An 18,088-nucleotide genomic window follows, 5' to 3' on the forward strand; every position below is an offset into this window, starting at 1 on the left:
TGACGCATCACGAATCCTCGGTTCTCTTCGGAAACACCAACTTCCGACAGCTGGAAAGACAGAAACCAGGTGATAATTACAGTTCATGTCTGTACAAGGTACTGTCAGTAAAACACTTTAACCAGTAGTTGTTGTTAAATATTGTCCAGGCCCCTTCCTCTGACCTAGTGTATCAGGTCTGTCCTTCACCCAGAGGTTCACTAGACCAGGGGTCGGTCACACTTTTTTGTATGAAGTGCCATTATAAAAATTGTTATCAGCGTGCCGACGATCGTGTAAAATTATCACGGGGGGTGAGGAGCTTGACGCTGCGGGGAAGCAGTGTGTGGACCTGTCAGCACAACTTACATGATGCCGAATTTAACAAACAAATTTAAATAATTGGTTTAAACGGCATAATAATAAGGACGATCGTCCGTTCTGTGATTCTCCAGAGCACACATGTTATGATATTAGGGTCATGCAGAGTGAGATGAGATCGCTGTCCCTTTAAGAGAGAGAGAGAGCGGTGTGGCTTGTGCATGTGTGTGGATGGTAGAGCAAGAGTGAGCGAGCGTGTGTATGTTTGTGGAAGTGAAACGAGGCAGCAGAAAAACAGAGCTCTGTGATGTATTTTTTTGAAACAACTAAATAAATGCAACGGCCTCCCAGAAGAGCTCGCCTCTCTCCATTCATTTAAGCTAAAGTGGGTTATTGAACCTGAAGCTTGTTGCTTCTGCCCTGGGAGACGACAGAGAATCATCCCCTCCTCGACTACGGTCTGGGAGCCGACAGGAAAGTTCAACACACAGTTGGCCAGTCCGCCCGTTTGTAGCATATTATTTCGATGAGCAGATCGCCACTGGGCTTTCAACTAAAGACACAGTCACGCAAAAACTGCGGCATTTGTACAGCTCCTTATGGGTACTGCAATTAGTGAAGTGCTTTCCTCTGTGGTGAAACGATCAGCACTGCACCACGGAGGAAATCGGCAGAAAGTCGCCTGGAGTTAAAGAGAGTGGGGCTGCGTGCATGGCTTCCTTCTGCAGGTAACGGGAGACGCGGCCTGGCGGCGGTCTTTTTCAGGATCCGAAAATACATTTGAAATATTTTTGCACCCTTATTCCACTTATTCCTAGTGTGCCACTGGTTACGGTGTGCACGCGTGCCAGGTTTTGCCGACCCTGCTCTAGTGGAATAAATTATACAGTAAATTGACTGAAATACACAACTATTCATAACTTTCTGGGCAAAATGGATATATAAAATACATGTCTCAGAAAAACCCTTCCACACTCCAGCAGGACCTACTTGAGGGCGTTCAGGAGGCCTTCTACGTTATCAGCCGGCTGATCCTTCAGGACCTTTATGCAGCCTTTCATCTGAGGAGAGGAGCAGAGCAGCATCAGGGAACAAGGCCATGGTCCTCAGTGATGCTGTTATACAGATATGTGTGTGTGTGTGTGTGTGTCTTACGTCTATCTTGGAGGACTTGTTGAAGGCTCCGTTGGGGTGAACGTGGTCGTACAGAATGATGACTCCCACCATGACCCTCATGCAGAACAGGAGCGTGTCCTCGCTGCTGAAACGACTCGTATATTCCCTTTGTACACAGAGAGGGAGGAGAGGATCAGGAGGAGAGTTATGAAGTGAAGGTAGAACTGAGATGTATTTTGTTTGTGTAGAAAAGCATGGTGACTCACGGTGTCTCCAGCATGACTTTACAGACGCTGGCCATGGTGCTGAGACAGTCCGTCGTGTTCTCCAGTGGAAGGGTCTTGTTCTGTAAGAGAAGCAAACAGAAGTCAATTGTTACAACTTGATGATATGGTTTCTGGCAAAACATAAGAAAAACACATATGATATCAGGTGTTATATTTTCATATTTTTTCTAATCCAAGTATTGAGAGTGCAAAACATCTGAAAGCACTGTGTTAGAGCAGAGATTTACAGCATTAGAAAACCATCACTGTGTGGCTAATGTGTTGCAGTCACAGTTGCTGCAGCAGTGATGTGATGTCAGCACTCTCACCTCCGTCACAAAGCTTGTGGTAGCGTTGCTGAGCGTCTTCAGCATGGGCGTGGCCTCAGCGTAGAACAGAGACATCCTGTTGGCCATCTCGTTGTTCACTTCACTCTCAATGTCCAACTGCAGGAGACAAACACACATCAACAAAGTGTCAGTGGGGAAGATTTTCCTCTTTTTGTACATTAATGACATCCTTCTCTTAAATATTCTAATACCGTAGGACCCCATTGAACTATTTCTATTTCATTCTCTGATGTGACAAAAGTGAACACTTTTCCTGTGTCCTTCTAACATTATCTTCTAGAATAAGACAACACTGCAGATTAGGGCTGTATATTTATAACAATATTCAGATCGCAGGAAGAATAACCATATTTCTTAAAGGCTAAATATGTGTTGATTTTGAATAAAGTATTGTGCAGAAGTCATTTTCTACAGACTAAACAAAACAGTTTTTTTTGGAACAGCTTCTCTTCAAAATAGATCAATAAAAAATTTATACCATGATCATTATAATATATTTTTTAAATGACAATAAGAATAAAAGGAGCCAAAACGATTAATCCCTCCTATATCGTAATTTCAGTCACAACTCACATTCATGTTGTTTATCCGGTTTCGACTGATGGTTCTTCTGTAGTAGCTGAAGTCATTCTGGATGGCAGGAATTCTCATCTGAAGGGAAACAAGGGAACCGTCAAAGCCTAAACAGGACTTTTGAATAAACGACATATCATTTAGAAAGGAAGGAAGCGTGAGTGAGTTGAGTGAGGGCAGACCTTGAGCTCGTCGAAGCGCAGCGTGAAGTGAAGGATCTCAGCGAACTGTTTGGCAAGAGCCTGCTCCCTCTCCAGGTGCTGAGTGGGCGTGAAAGGCGGACACGTCAGGCTCTCCAACAAACTCTGCAGAGCCTCCTCTACAATTCACAAATACAAAATGTCAGATCTTGTGAAGTGTCAAGTTTAAATTTAACATGGACATTCAGACATTTGACAGAAGAGAATCAAAGACCTGAACAATTCATTTTTAAGTCCATTAATGTTGTTTATGAGCTGAGTTTCTTGAGTAAAAGTAGAAGTATCAGAGTGTATGAATACTCAGTTACAAGTAAAAGTTCTGCATTCAAAATGTTACTCAAGTCAAAGCACTAAAGTATTAACATTGAAATATACTTAAAGTACCAAAACCACCTTCCCACCTCTGGTTTCTTATCACAGACTTTCACAATATTACTTTTTATTATAACAAAGAACATTTAAAAATAAAAAAAGTTTTATCCAAAAACATTTACAAGACTTTTGCAACAAAACAACAAAACATGACAGTAAGTAAAATGACTAATTTAAAGAGCACCTGATTGACGGAAGACAATCCCTTTTAGTCAAAAACACAGCATTAGTAGAGTGCTTGCAAAAATAATACAAATTGTGTGCGTCTGAGAGGCAGGTTCATGCGTTTTTAAGAAGAATGATTTGTGACAAAGGTCAACATGTCACAGGGTTACAGGATGCTGTTTACTGATTGTTGGCACGCACTTTTGTCCAGAATTTGGTTCTGGCCACTGTCTGTTGCATAATCAAAACTTGACGTTCAGAGGTTGAAACAACAGATTTCTAAAGACATGATGCTGATTTTCTGATTTTTTTCCGTCTTTAAACCAACTGGCTACTGAAATACAAAAAAAGTGAGCACAATATATTTGGTAGTTCACAGTGAGCATACCTAGTCTGAGGGAGAAACTGTAGAACTTCTTGAGTTTGATGACGAGCGGGCACACTGAGTGCCAGGCCCGCTCCTGCAGCGAGAAGTCGTTGGGGTTCTGAATTGCCTGGGAGAAAAAGATACAATTCAGCAAATACATCAGAAAACATCCATTATTAGAGACGCAATGCTCACAGACACACATTCAGTACGTTGAGGGGAAGGTTTAAATCATTGGTCCTGTGTTTCAGTGAAACCTTCAATTATTTGCAATGTAGCTTATTCTTCTCTGCAAACTGTTCAGATTTGTTTTACATGTTGACAGTAGTGTATGCAGTCAAAGTACCTATACTTCATTGTAAAATTACACTGCTAGCAACATCTTACTAAAGTAAAAGTGCAAAAGTATTGTCATCAAAATATACTTCAAGCTCCAAGTAATATGATTTGAGATGCATTAATTACAGCTGATAAAGGTGGAGATAAATGTAATTACTTTGTAAACTGCTGCTGGATATATATTAACCTATAATGATATGACAATGTTTATTTATTAGACGATATATATTTTGTATAAGCTTATATTCTAGCAGGGGCAGGAGTATAAATTAGCATGAAATATAACGAGGTACAAGAAGCTTAAAAATGGTACCGTACTTAAGTACAGTACTTGAGTAAATGTATTTCACTACATACCACCATTGATTGTGTGTGTGTGTGTGTGTGTGTGTGTGTGTGTGTGTGTGTGTGTGTGTGTGTGTGTGTGTGTGTGTGTGTGTGTGTGTCTTACATCTCTGATCTCCTGGCCGGCTCCTTTGTAGGACTGCAGGCTGATCAGGATGTTCTCAGAGTCCTGCAGGACCGAGTTCACCTGGTTCCACACGTCCCGCTCTCCTTCTGTCGGCTGAGCATCTGACACACCCAACACAGAGATGTGAATACATGGACACATGAAGGGAATACACAAATATAACAAAAAACACACATGCCAGAATAATAGTAAGCTATTCTACTGTAGAGCGTTAGTTTTTACTTCTGGTGATTGGATGTATGCTTTCATAATCATAAAGAAGTGTTAATATATAAATATTATCCTGCTGAATAAACTTATTATAATAGATGTGTGTTTGCCACGGATCTTATTTTTTGCTATATTTCTTATTCCAATGGGAAAAAAACAATTATTCCTTTTCATATCAAGAATCAATCTGTGTTTTGTGATTTTAGCAGATTAAATTGTGCTAGTTGAAATGGTATATTGTAATTTGATGTGAAAGGACTTTAATTAAATAAGTAATGACCGTTTTTTTCCATCATAATGGAACGATCACTGGGGGAACATGGGAATGTGTGCCGAGTGTTTTTGTCACTACATAGTAACTCATACAAGATTGTGATCAAAAACATTCAACATAATACAATGGAAAAAAAATTAAGGTCATTTTAAAGTATAAATATTCAGAAGTTGCCTGTATAAGGACTAGCGTGAAGGTATGCAGAGTGTGCTATTAGACTAAGTGTTCTTAGGGCAGTCTGATCCAAAGCATGCAGCTAGCTCTTGGGTCGACATAAGGAACAATTGGTTATTGTTCTAAAATAGGGCTGAACGGTTTGGGAAAAATAACTAATTGCAATTAATTTGACCGATTCTGACCGATTCTGCAATTGCGATACGATTCGTGATATATATGGGGAATACTTATTTATTAACCATTATTAAACAAATGTTGAAAACTACTTTAAAATGATGAGGATTTGTACCATACAATTATTTTTGTGAAGAACTTTATTTGTATTAAGTTTGTATAACCGTTTGTAGGCTGGGACTTCTCTGCAGAACCACAATACTTTCTATAGAATTATATTTTTAAATGTTTTGCCAAATATTGCGCTTCTTTCAGTTTTGATCATGCACTTGTCCTTGGTAAACATAAACAGATGTCTTACAAGTCTTGATTATAATACATATACATTTTACCACATTTAATTCATGGTATTTCTATTGCATATTTAAACATAATTCTACTTTACTCTGTCATGTCTGCAACTATAGACTGAATATATCGTACTTCCTGCATGGCTACAGCAAGAATATATTGAATATGTCACATAAGAACATCAATTAATTGCATTATATTCACTATCTCATATAAGTTGGATTTGCCTTAGTGTTTAGGTGATTTTTTTAAGGTCAAGGTCAGGTTTTAAATGTAACAATAATTCCCAGAGTTTTGCTAACTTGACCAGAGACAGAGTCTGAGACGGCTCTAAATTCAGAGCGTCAGTGACTTTTAAACTGTGTCTGTTTTGCATTTCTAAAGGCCCTCCACTCCCATCATTTCCTCTTTGCTGAATAAACAAAGGGATGGCTACATTGTGATGGTGACTCAATGCCACTGTGGAGGCGTCTTGTGGGGTTTTTATCGGTAGGAAGAAGAGAAGGCAGATTTATGTGCTTTAAAAAAAAAAAAAACAACCACTTTGTCTATTTGATGTTGAACATAGGGAAGCAGGGTGGTAAAGTGGTTGCTGCAGTGATGGAACGTGGAGTTTTAAAAGCATTCATATATTGAAATAACACTGATTACAAAATGAAATAATAACTACAAGTGTGAGCATAATGCAGGAGAGGAAACTATTAAATACACTATATAGTGCTGCAGATGGCTGTAGCAATCTTTCAAAAGTAGATACAGGCACCAACATTTCCATATTCATTCCTCTGGGGCCATTCATTAAAAAAAGTACAAAATGGTGGTCGCCATTTCCATTTTAACTTTGAATTGAAGTCAATTCTTCTGAGCTTTATTGTGTTGTGTTTATTACAAATTATTCTGGGCACTAGTCTTATAGCCTAGCAAAAGTTGTTAGCCGACAGTGAACGCCATGATGTCAACAGTGTGCCCATCTCCACCACTGCACTCGTACACCTCAAAATACCTCCACCATCTAATCTACCATGCATGATAAGCCACCCAGTTTTCCATTGGAAGATTATTTAGATGTTATGGCTTAGACATGGTAAAAAGAAGCTTCCGAGTAATACCTCACATCTGATTTTGGTTTCTACATGGCCGAAAATGTATGATTTGACACCCAGATCATTCTTAAAGGGCAAGTGACAGTGATTTTATGGCAAACCCCCCCTCCCGATATTTCCAAGACATCTTTGGTGGAAAATTGCTGCCATCTTTTGCTTTTTCAAAAGAGTAACCTCAAATGAGTTTGTGCCAATTTGAGTATTTATATCCACTTTTGAAATATTTCCCTGGTATATTCAAGTATCTGCAGCGCTAATATGAGCAACCCGTTGATGACAGTTTGTATAAAAAGTGCACATAGAGAGTGGTGCATGCACATAAGTTAGTAAAAGCTGGCAGCAAAGGTCAAGGGACAGCTCCATTCTTCTTCAACATTTCTCAAATGAAAGGATTTCAAAGACATAAATCAGTCAAATGAATGCAAAGCAGGGAGGTTTAACAGTTGAATAGGCTGACCCCTGACCAGTGAGAGCAGCTAAAGAGGGGTAAAAGGAAAAATGAATTTAGGGGATTTTGCCTAGCACAAAGACAGGTAGAAGCTGAGCTCACTTTCAAAGTCAAGGAAAAAGTTTGGCCCCTGTTCAAGCTCTGTGCAAGTGAGCACTTTTAACAGATTCCCCATTTGGTTTCTGCAAGAGAGAAGAACAAGAGAAAGGAAGAAAGTGTGAGGTTAAAAAGTCTTGAATAAGTTATTTGAACACAGACGAAGAAAGAGCGGGAGGTCCAGACGCAGTGAAGGGAAAAAAAGGAGAAAAAAAAATGGAAGAAAGCAGACTCCTCAAGGCTTCTTCACCGAGACCTGCTGATAGAGAGCAAGCAGCTGAGAGACCCCCCCCCTCTCCATCCATCTTTTGTGCCTTTGATCCACTCCTCCGCCAGACTTACTTTCAAAGTCCAGGAAAAAGCGTGGATAGTTCTCTATATCCCTTGTTAGGACTTTTAGCAGGTTACCCATTCCAGCAAACCTGGTGGTCAGAATACAGCAGTGAATAACAGACAGGACATTCAAACAGAAGTCATACAGAATGTGTAGTTGATAGATAACAGAGACATTTCTATCCAACAGAGGTTGTTTCCGTTTGTTCTGACTGTTGATTTTTGAATGTACTACTCAGCAAACCACAAGCCAACCCAGTACATTGATACTGGAATTTCAAGTTTTTGTTTGATATGAATCCACAATTGGCATCATGAGTCATTTTAAGGCAATGCAGATGAAGAAAATATCACTGGGTTCAACTTTCAGCCACAGAGACCCTGCACTGAGTTTTGGGGGGAATTTTAAATATGAATCAATGGCATTTGATTCCTTTGCTTCAGTTTTTGTTGTGGTTTAGTTGAAAATGACTCAATCAAATATCATTGTGACCCAGTCTAAAAACAGGGGCAGTTTTAAACTGAAGAAAAAACGCGGGCAAAAATCCTTGATTATGCGGGCTAAATTCCTTGATTATGCGATTAAACATGCGGGGGTTTTATGCGGTGAAATTGCGGGAAGTTGCGAAATATGCGGGGGAAAAGAATAACAATTTTTTAAAATATTGGGCTGTCTTATTTATTCTCTCTCACACACACCCTGCCACTAACGTTAAACCCCTTTACTATTCAATTAAACACATTCAATGTTTATTTATTGTAAAAGCAATTGGGCTATTTTAATCACACACACCACCCCACACAACCAACACACCCACACCCACAACACACACACACACACACAAAACAAACCACACACACACACACACACACACACACACACACACACACACACACACACACACACACTTCTCCGCCTCATTCTGTTTTCATTTACTCATTCGTTATCTGCAGCTTCAATCTTGTAGGCTACTCACTTCGTTTCTTGTAGCCCTCGAAAGGGTTTTGGAGGTTGATGCCTCGGTGAACGTGAGTTGTTTGGCTTTCTTGTCCGCAGCAGCAGAAAGCATTTTTGAATGTTTGAATTAATCAAAGTGGGTCGTCACCGTTGATTTTCTCTTATGCTCCAACACACAGTTGCACGGGCTGCAGAATAGTTTCCCCCCACTTTTTGCCCGGTCTTTAGTAGAAATGTTCGTCGGTAAATGAGATGGATTACATTTTGTCATCTTGGTGTTTTCTCTATCGTGTGAGCTCCACACGTTCACTCTATACAGTGTTGTTTATATTCTGTGATGCGCGAGCTGATGACGTCACGTCAAGACTAGTTAACTTTTTTTTCCCTCAACTTTGTGTGGAAAAATCCGGGGATTATGCGGCCTTTTGATAAATATGCGGCCTTTTAAAAATCTGCGCCATTTTGCTGATTATGCGGTAAATTCTGCGATCGTAGAATCGCGTTTTTCTGGAGGGTCTAAGTTTAGGCAACTCATTATCAAAGTCAAGTAGCATTTCTAGATAAAAGTGAAAGATATTTATTCAGTCTTTTCACAACAATAACTTTGAAACAGGGGATAGCAAGTTCGAGTCCCACTGCAGTCAGCATGTCGTTGTGTCCCTGGGCAAGACACTTCACCCCAAACTGCTCCTGTGGGGATTAACCACAGTACTGAATGTGTGTTAGTCGCTTTGGATAAAAGCGTCTAACAAGTGTCATGTCATGTAATTCGGACCGCAAATTATTTAGAAAATATTAATAAGCTGCCATCATTCATTCCCAGAAAATGTCTCTTGTGTTTGACTAAAATCAAAAGATATACATTTTATATCCTAGAGCAAAAAGAATTGTAGGTATTAAAAAAAAAATGTTTGGTCAGTAAATTGGTCACTGGATGTATTATTTCAGCTCTACCATTTGAAATACATTTGAAGGCTAAACAAAGGATTTCTTATTGTGAACACAGACACTGCAAGAACTTGAGTAAAAGTAGTAAAAAACAACAACTTTTCCTTCACAGTATGCACATGTGTATTTCCTGGTCAGTGAAGAGGCTGAGAGCAAGATCTCCTCCCACCTTTGTTGCTCAGAACTCTAAATAGCGGTTTCACTCAGTAAAGGTTTTATTAGATGCAAAAGGCAGTAGATAGGTAGCAATTTCAAGGGAACAGTCTTCCTCCTGAGCCATGGAGGGTGGTCACAACTCTGTAATCTCAGCAGGCCTAGGGGCATAATATGAGGGCACGACTGCAGGAAACATCCCAGCTCATCATGGCCATGCTAATGGAGACTTCGGGTGTTTCTCAATGTCGAGGAAGGCTGCTCCAGAGCCACTAGTTCAAGGATGCTACGTCATCGAGTCCCGCCCAAGGACTGTTCCAATGTTCAGGATGCTTGGAATTCTACCGAGGCCGGCGTACTTCGCTGCGGGAAATTTCGAGGCACATGTGTAGACTCCACGGTCTTAAAATCCCCACAATGCTTTGCGCGCGGACCAATATCCAAATCTTTGGCAGAAATCACGCTCTATTTAAGGCGGGGCCGCGCATATGACGCACACCTGCTAGCATGTTCCACAATTCTTCGTTTTCCGAGGCTAGGAAGGATTCTTGCCTCGCTTCTGAAGCAAGTGACTCGGAAGACATGTGCTACTAAGCAAGCGTCCTCGACATTGAGAAACACCCTGTATAACTGTGCTGGGTTCAAAAGATGATCGTTTATACGTTCTCGTTGGGTGGGAAACTAAATCACACAGGGTCTTCTGACAAAAACAGATGACAGATGTTTTTTATGCTTGCACATTTAATACTTTGGCTCGTAGTAATATAATATTAATGCTGAATTGCACAATTTAAACAGTTTACTTCACCATCAGAATCCAAACCCTTATAAACTGCAATTCGGCATTAATATTATATTAATACTAATATGCCTCTGTTAATACTGTATTGCATGTTATATATTGTAGCACAGTGTGCACATTTTAACTTTCACTTATTAGGTTATACATATTTTTCTTCTATATAAATTCCTTTATTGGACATTCCTCTATTCCATTCAATATCTTTATTTTACGTTTTTTTTTGCAAATGTGTGCTTTAACTTTTTATTTTATAGTAAAAGCTTTATTTTATTAGTAATTGGTATTGCAAATTCATACTTTAACTTATGTGTTTATATACATATTTTTAAAGAACTATATCTTATATTACAAATTCTTACTTCAACTTATGTTTGTATAAATATCTTTATTTCATGAGATTTTGGTATTGCAAAATCATACTTAAAAATCTTATGTTTATAGAAATATCTTTATTTAATTGAATGATTGTTTTTAACAAATCCTTACTTTAAATGATTGTTTTTATAGAAAACAGAAATACATTGTATTTGAGATTTAATTATATTATTATATATTTTGTTTTAATGGAGCAATAGTCACAAAATCCAATTTCCCTTTTGATAAGTATGATTGCATAAGGTCATTTACAGTCAGTCTATTAAGGACACGAGGCATCTGTTCACAGAGCCTATCAGCGCACACTCTTTTCTCCTCACACACAGAGATCCAACCTCTCCTTGACTTCACAGGCCTAGTGTGAGGAGACAACAACAGAGACTCTGTCCTGCAGTGTGCACATGATCCTCACAGTGCACAGCCTCCAGCGGCAACTATTTTCAATCATAAACCCTCATCTTTCACCTCTCATAAAATCAAAAACACATTGAGTACAATTCATTCAGGATCAACTTTAATTCTGGAGACATAATGAATCCTATAAAGTCGTCAGATAACTTCAATACAAGGTTGTTCCAGAAGGGGGCAGTGCTGCTTCACATTAACTCTCACTAACAGGGATTGCAGTTGTACTGAAATGACAGCATGTTGGTACATGTGGTAGTACCTTCGTTTTATGGAGCAACCCTGACCTGCGGCTACAACAAGTTCCTCAGCAAGTCTCTGCCTTTATCTGCAGCCAAACTCTGCTTCTGCTACCCTCAGGTGCCGGTAACCAGCAAAAGAGATATACTATCAGAAATATCTGACTTCTGAGCAACATCATGTTACAACAAAGCTTCCATAACAACATATACAAGTCAAGCTGTACTATAACATTTCATTCAGGTTTTTTTTTTAATTCATTATAGAAAGTGTGTCCGGGGGGAAAATGGCATTTTTAGCTTTTACAGACGCCTTAAGGAACATTCTTCTCATACTGTTCTACAATTAATTTGTCTTACAACACATGCATTGCTTTTAACAACCTCTACAGAACAGTTTATTATGGCTTAGAGTCATCGGGTTTATGAACACTTGGGAGTGTCCGTGATTGCAGTGATGTCACTAAAAATGTAGCTGCATTGCATTCTGGTATGCTAAAGCTTTTGTTGATTAATTCGACCAAACAGGTCTGTGTACAGATGAACCAAAGCATAGTGAAGCTTTCATCTGCCACTGATACAATGTAAGGTACACCCAGAAACGTAACCCCGTGATTAAAGTACGATGCAGAGGTATGAAATGAAACCCAGAGCAAAGTCAGCTCTGCAGAAACCTTATATGTAGAACATCTGACCAGAAGAGTAAAAAAAGAAAACATGTATGCTCATTCACGCTATGATAATATCCTGTGACAGTTATCTTAGGGGATAGTTCTACCCAAAAACAAGCAAAAAAAACCACTTGCATGGGACTAGTTGTGAGCTGTTTCATGTAGGAACTACTTTCTTTCCACTGTATCACTGTCCAGAAGGGTATCTACTTATGATGACGGTGCGAGATGTAAACATGAATACTATCCTCCATGGCTGAGCTGTGATGTAAGATAGCTCTAACAATAGACCTTATAGGCATGAGTTGATGCACGAGTCATTCTGCAGTTTAAAGAAAGTACATCAAACTGCTCGGATCCTGATTACTAGAAGGAGTCAATGCTGTTGACATTTGTTGGCGCTCTGAGCAACAAGAGTGAAATCTAGTTTCTTAATATGGAAGAGGAGTCAGCCATCCCTACACTTGTTATCTTGGACACTCAACAATCTAGAATGATAACTAGCACTACAGGCAAGAGAACAAATAGGTATCTTAGAGTTTGGGGAGAACTGTGCCTTCAACCTGTATTTGAGTTTGAGCTTTATTTCCCCCTGAGGGAAAACAAACCAGTTCCAGCAGCATTCTTGAAAGCGGAAATGAAAGCAACAGCAGCTCCAGACAAGCTGAACATGCTATGTATAATTAAACAAACGTACATTTATAAAAAAACGAGGCTTGGATAGAGACATTGTGACATGTTTTACAAGTTAACATGCCATATCTGCTCAAAACGGAGTAAAGTTGGGCATATAAAAGGTGTCTGCTCTCCCCATGGTCTCCTGTTTATTCACTTAAGGCATGTCACATACGTGGTTTGTTGCCATTATAACAACACTAGCTAACTGGAGCTAGGACTGAGTTTTCAACTGCAGACATTTTCATTTGTAATAGCAATACAATCACAGGTTGAACCAATACCATAAACAATGGCTCAGTTCTATTAACTATTTAAGTATGCCAACACAGTGAGTCAGTATGCACACCATCAGGAATCTGGAGCTTGCTCTTACATGAATTGAATGCAGTAGCTATTGTTTCTTATGACAGTACTCAAAATGTCTGCTGTGAAGTGAACAATTAGAGACAAGCCTCGCTAATGCTTGTTGGAACCTATTAATCTTGACAGACAAGGTCTAACCAGGTATATGAATGTTTCACAGGATCACTATTCTGGTTTCCTTCTTCCTCTCTTTTACTCGTTTTATGAGTTATTGGAGGATTTTTTTTTGTGTGTATGTTTTTCTCAGAAATCCCTACTAGTTATAAGCAGGGTTAAAGTCACAATAATGGTCACATGATGTTTGAAAACCCTCCTCCTGACCTGGGTCAAACAAGCCAGCAGATAGAATGGGTGTTTAATTGAATCCCATTAACAACTCCACAATAGTGACTGGGCAAAAAAAGAGCGAGACACACCCGTGTAGTAGTGCAGGAGTTAACTCAATTTGGGTCTTATGTAATGTCATGTCATGTCATTCTGTGTAACTCAATGATTTGGCAGTGAAGTGTGTGTTGCAAACTAAAGTCTTTAAATAGTATCTACAGTGTGAGGCATTAACTAGACCCTCCAGAAAAACGCGATTCTGCGATCGCAGAATTTACCGCATAATCAGCAAAATGGCGCAGATTTTTAAAATGCCGCATATTTATCAAAAGGCCGCATAATCCCCGCATTTTTCCACACAAAATTGAGGGGGAAAAAAGTTAACTCGTCTTGACCTGACGTCATCAGCTCGCGCATCACAGAATGTAAACAACACTGTATAGAGTGAACGTGTGGAGCTCACACGATAGAGAAAACACCAAGATGAAAAAATCTAATCCATCTAATTTACCGACGAACATTTCTACTAAAGACCGGGCAAAAAGTGGGGGGAAACTATTCTGCACCCCGTGCAACTGTGTGTTGGAGCATAAGAGAAAATCGACGGTGACGACCCACTTTGATTCATTCAAACATTCGAAAATGCTTTCTGCTGCTGCGGACAAGAAAGCCAAACGACTCACGCTCACCGAGGCATCAACCTCCAAAACCCTTTCGAGGGCTACAAGAAACGAAGTGAGTAGCCTACAAGATTGAAGCTGGTCAGATAACGAACAAGTAAATGAAAACAGAATGAGGCGGAGAAGTGTGTGTGGGGGGTGTGTGGGTGTGTGTGTGTGTGTGGTATAGCCCAATTGCTTTTACAATAAATAAACATTGAATGTGTTTAATTGAATAGTAAAAGGGTTAAACGTTAGTGGCAGGGTGTGTGTGAGAGAGAATAAATAAGACAGCTCAATATTTAAAAAAATTGTTATTCTTTTTCCCTGCATATTTCGCAACTTTCCGCATATTTCGCATTTCCCGCAATTTCACCGCATAAAATCACATAAAACCCCGCATATTTAATCGCATAATCAAGGATTTTAGCCCGCATAATCAAGGAATTTAGCCCGCATAATCAAGGATTTTTGCCCGCGTTTTTCTGGAGGGTCTAATTAACTGTGATGATGATACAGGACAAATCCGTGTTCACTAAACCTGCATTAACATACGGGCACATAAGTTATGCCATTTTTACCCAAGAGCGTACGAATATATATCAATGTTTCGGTATTGGGCCACTAGAAAGAATATTTTTCTCTTAAGAGCTTCACAGAATTGTAAAGTCTCTGCTCTCGGTTACACTGTCCTGTCTCTACGTTTCTGTCAGGACAGACAGGGAAGGGGAAACTCTGCTGGGGAATTCCTCGTCAGCCCGGTTCCTCTTTCAAATCCACTTATCTATACGGCCTGGATTTAAAGTGTGGAAAATGTAACTCTATCCCATAGTGTTAACCATCAGCTGTGACGTGGTTCCAATTGAAAGGGGAATATCACATATAGTATACCAGAGAAAGGGATATTTTTGAGTGAGATAAAAGATAGTTCCCTTAATTAAGTCATTTACAAGAATGTCCTAAACTAAAATGATAGAAATAAGGAAGATGTGGTGAGATTTCCCCAAGAAAAAAGAACTTGAGAAATACCAAATACACTTAAAAAAGAATTAAATACTTGTACTTGCATGACTTTTTTATTTTCTGGGTTTCTCTTGTTATTTAAGCCCCTGTAAATTAATTTGTAAATTCCTTTCTTCATAATATTTAAAAACGTTGAAATTGGATGACTCATCGGGGGGCTAATTTCTTGATTAAAAAAAAAAGGGAACGCTTTCTTTACTCCTGCTGCGACTAATGTTGTTTTTGTGTACCTTGTCTGTATTAATATCAAATGAGTTGGAAAAAGAAACAAAACATTCCACAAGTTGTTCTCAGTGACACAGACAGAAACCCGCCTAGCCCCACTGTCCTCCTTTGACTTCATTTCCAACATTCCTCTTGTTTGAAAAATGTGTTTGTGAAACAATGCAGCAGTCTCGAGGCTATCTGCACTTTATAATTAAAGCAAACTCAAAATGAATGCCACGTTCAAATGGCCTCTCCTGCCGTCTGAAACAACCTCTGTTGGGAGAGAAATGACGCTGTGAGCGAACAAACACAATCATTTGTAGAGTGAAAAATGCATTTTGTATTCCTCCAAGGTCTCATATTTTCTTTTATATGGAAAACGGTGTGAGAAGTAATGTTATCAAATATCGTTAGCACTGTCACAAAGCAACCAAATCAGACCCAAAAGCAGAAATGGAATTCATCAGTGAGAGAAACTCTGCACCTTTAACGAACAAAAGGACTCTAAATGCCCCTAACAACTGCAGCTGTTCTCTTTAAAAAACACATTTGAATTTCTTTAGAGTTGCAATCATTTTCTTTAACCCAAATAGAAAACTAGCTAGTGTATGCCTGATTGATCATGCTCATGTTCGAATCATTTGAATGTATCAGTAAGACACAGTTCTTGTAGTTCAATGCCATTTACAACATGTCGATTATTTGCAAAGATACATTTCCCTAAGCTTGGACATTTTCAGAATCCTGTTTAATCCTCTAAAACGGTTGCCATGTGTAACTGAAGGGTCCGTAGAAGAAGCCTTTGCCTGGCATTAGACGTTTTTAATAGCCCTATGGATTATGAAAATGGCTTGCCATTTAACTTGCTAGATATATTAGGATATAAAAATGCAATGGTCATTAAAATGTTTGCTCTTTCCACATATAATAAGGGCAATCCAACCATTTTGTTTCAGTTGTTAGTGCAAACTTCATCTGATGGGCAAATCTTTGGGTAGCCTCCCCCTGCCCAAATCTAAGAAATGCTAACTGAAAGTTCAGAATTTCTCTTTAACAACCCGAAGGAAAAACAGTGCCTTGGAGGGAGAAAGTGTTGGGCTCTCTACAACAAGTGCAGGCTAATCCCAGCTGCAGTCATCTAACCACAGCTTAGTGACTGGGCTGCTGTGCCTCAGTGGCAGCTTACACTGTGGTCTGACTCTAACATGACTACACATGCTCCAAGAACTGTTTGTGTAAGAGTCATTTACCTTCTCTGGTGGAGGAGCCCGGGTTGCTGTCTATATCATCCGCTTTCTCTTTCTCTCTGAAATAAGAGAAAAGAAAGAGTGTGTGTTAGAACATATAGGGGAAAGAAATGATAGTTGAAAAACAACCAATCACACAACCTGGTGTAACATCTGTGCATCGGACAGGTAGAGTATCACATTTCCAACCTCCCCCTTTCTCACATATACAAGCATTCAACTAACAAATACAGCCACAGAACACAGACTGAATTATTTAACAGTGAAATCTACACCATTGTCTGTGTGATATTTAAAATAAAGCTGATTAAGGCTCCGTCTGCTGCATGTTATCTGGAGTATTAAATGTCCTGCGACAAGCTGTGGGTGCTGACAGTCATTAGCATGCTCGGTACTGTTACTTCCTGCAGGGTGAGAGCAGGAAATACATACAAAAGATGGCACCATGTCACAAACCCTAAGAAAGACTTATCTGAAGTTCATTTCTATATCTTTAAAAAATGTAGTAGGGCTGGACATTTCATCAAAATGTTGAAATCTCAATATATCGCTATATTTGATACATGCAAAAGAAGAGTGAGTATTTTAATTAGGGATTGAGGTGCGCAGAGATGTCCCGGCCTAAACATTGTTTTTCGACTGAATAACATATTTGAGCTGGGTACTGATCCTTAAAAATAAATGAACACTTTAACTATGTATTTGAATGATATTGAGCATAATGATGGAAAGATGATCAATAGTTATAATGTCGTGACTTGTATCACAATTTTTATATCAGTCAAAATAATCGCAATTTGTTTGTTTTTTTCAAAATTGTGCAGCCCAAATATATAGTGAAGAATAAATGAAAACATTTTATCAACCCAAAATGAATCAATGATTTAGAAATAAAGCTGCAAATGATTAATTTGCAGCTGGAACAGTTAAGTGACATTAGTGCTGTTAGAGACACTTTAAGGGCCAAAGGTGGAACTATTTCTGGCATCAGAATCCAAGATGGTATCCAGCTGAACAAGAGAGGAAATCATTAGCAGGGCAGGCCATCATTATGCACTCCAGCCTATAAATACTCTCTGTGCTGCAGTGCATAGTCGTACAACCACCAATATCCAGTCAGAGACCTGACTTCAAAGAAATAAGTAGCAGGAAGAAGGCTCAGATTTCCCAGTGAAGGACAGGTACAAAAAAAAAAGGTTGTCCATTTTAAATTGACTTAAGAAATGTTGGGTTTAACAGTTCGACATGAAGAATGGAGGAGCCAAGGGATCGAATTGACAATCTTCCAATTAGTGGACTACAGCCAGCCCCAAACAGAAGAGGCACATCAGTCAAGCCTCTACCATTCTGAATGGATTCAATCATTGTTGTGTGAATGTTTTATAAAGTTATGTTTTTTTATCAAAATGA

General features: G+C 39.2%; 1 protein-coding gene across 3 annotated transcripts in view; it reads right to left on the bottom strand.

Annotated features, from left to right (window-relative positions):
- The window catches only part of fam49a (family with sequence similarity 49 member A), a 21,857-nt gene extending 5,113 nt beyond the window's left edge, over window positions 1-16,744 (bottom strand). The window contains exons 1-10 of one of the 3 annotated variants that reach the window (XM_010775143.1): window positions 16,682-16,744; window positions 7,636-7,715; window positions 4,500-4,621; window positions 3,731-3,836; window positions 2,788-2,924; window positions 2,606-2,683; window positions 2,012-2,128; window positions 1,683-1,762; window positions 1,456-1,582; window positions 1,291-1,361 (exon numbers count right to left, since the gene is read on the bottom strand). In XM_010775143.1, the coding sequence (XP_010773445.1) occupies window positions 1,291-1,361; window positions 1,456-1,582; window positions 1,683-1,762; window positions 2,012-2,128; window positions 2,606-2,683; window positions 2,788-2,924; window positions 3,731-3,836; window positions 4,500-4,621; window positions 7,636-7,705 (908 nt within the window). In that variant the 5' untranslated portion in view covers window positions 7,706-7,715; window positions 16,682-16,744. Of the gene's footprint in view, window positions 1-1,290; window positions 1,362-1,455; window positions 1,583-1,682; window positions 1,763-2,011; window positions 2,129-2,605; window positions 2,684-2,787; window positions 2,925-3,730; window positions 3,837-4,499; window positions 4,622-7,299; window positions 7,380-7,635; window positions 7,716-16,681 lie in introns of those variants that run through there. The other 2 variants (XM_010775141.1, XM_010775142.1) reach the window with 2 other exon arrangements.
- Between the last annotated feature and the right edge of the window lie 1,344 nt (window positions 16,745-18,088).

The sequence above is a fragment of the Notothenia coriiceps genome, unplaced genomic scaffold (assembly GCF_000735185.1).
Source record: "Notothenia coriiceps isolate Sejong01 unplaced genomic scaffold, NC01 NC01_scaffold00015391, whole genome shotgun sequence".
Classification (NCBI taxonomy): Eukaryota; Metazoa; Chordata; class Actinopteri; order Perciformes; family Nototheniidae; genus Notothenia; species Notothenia coriiceps.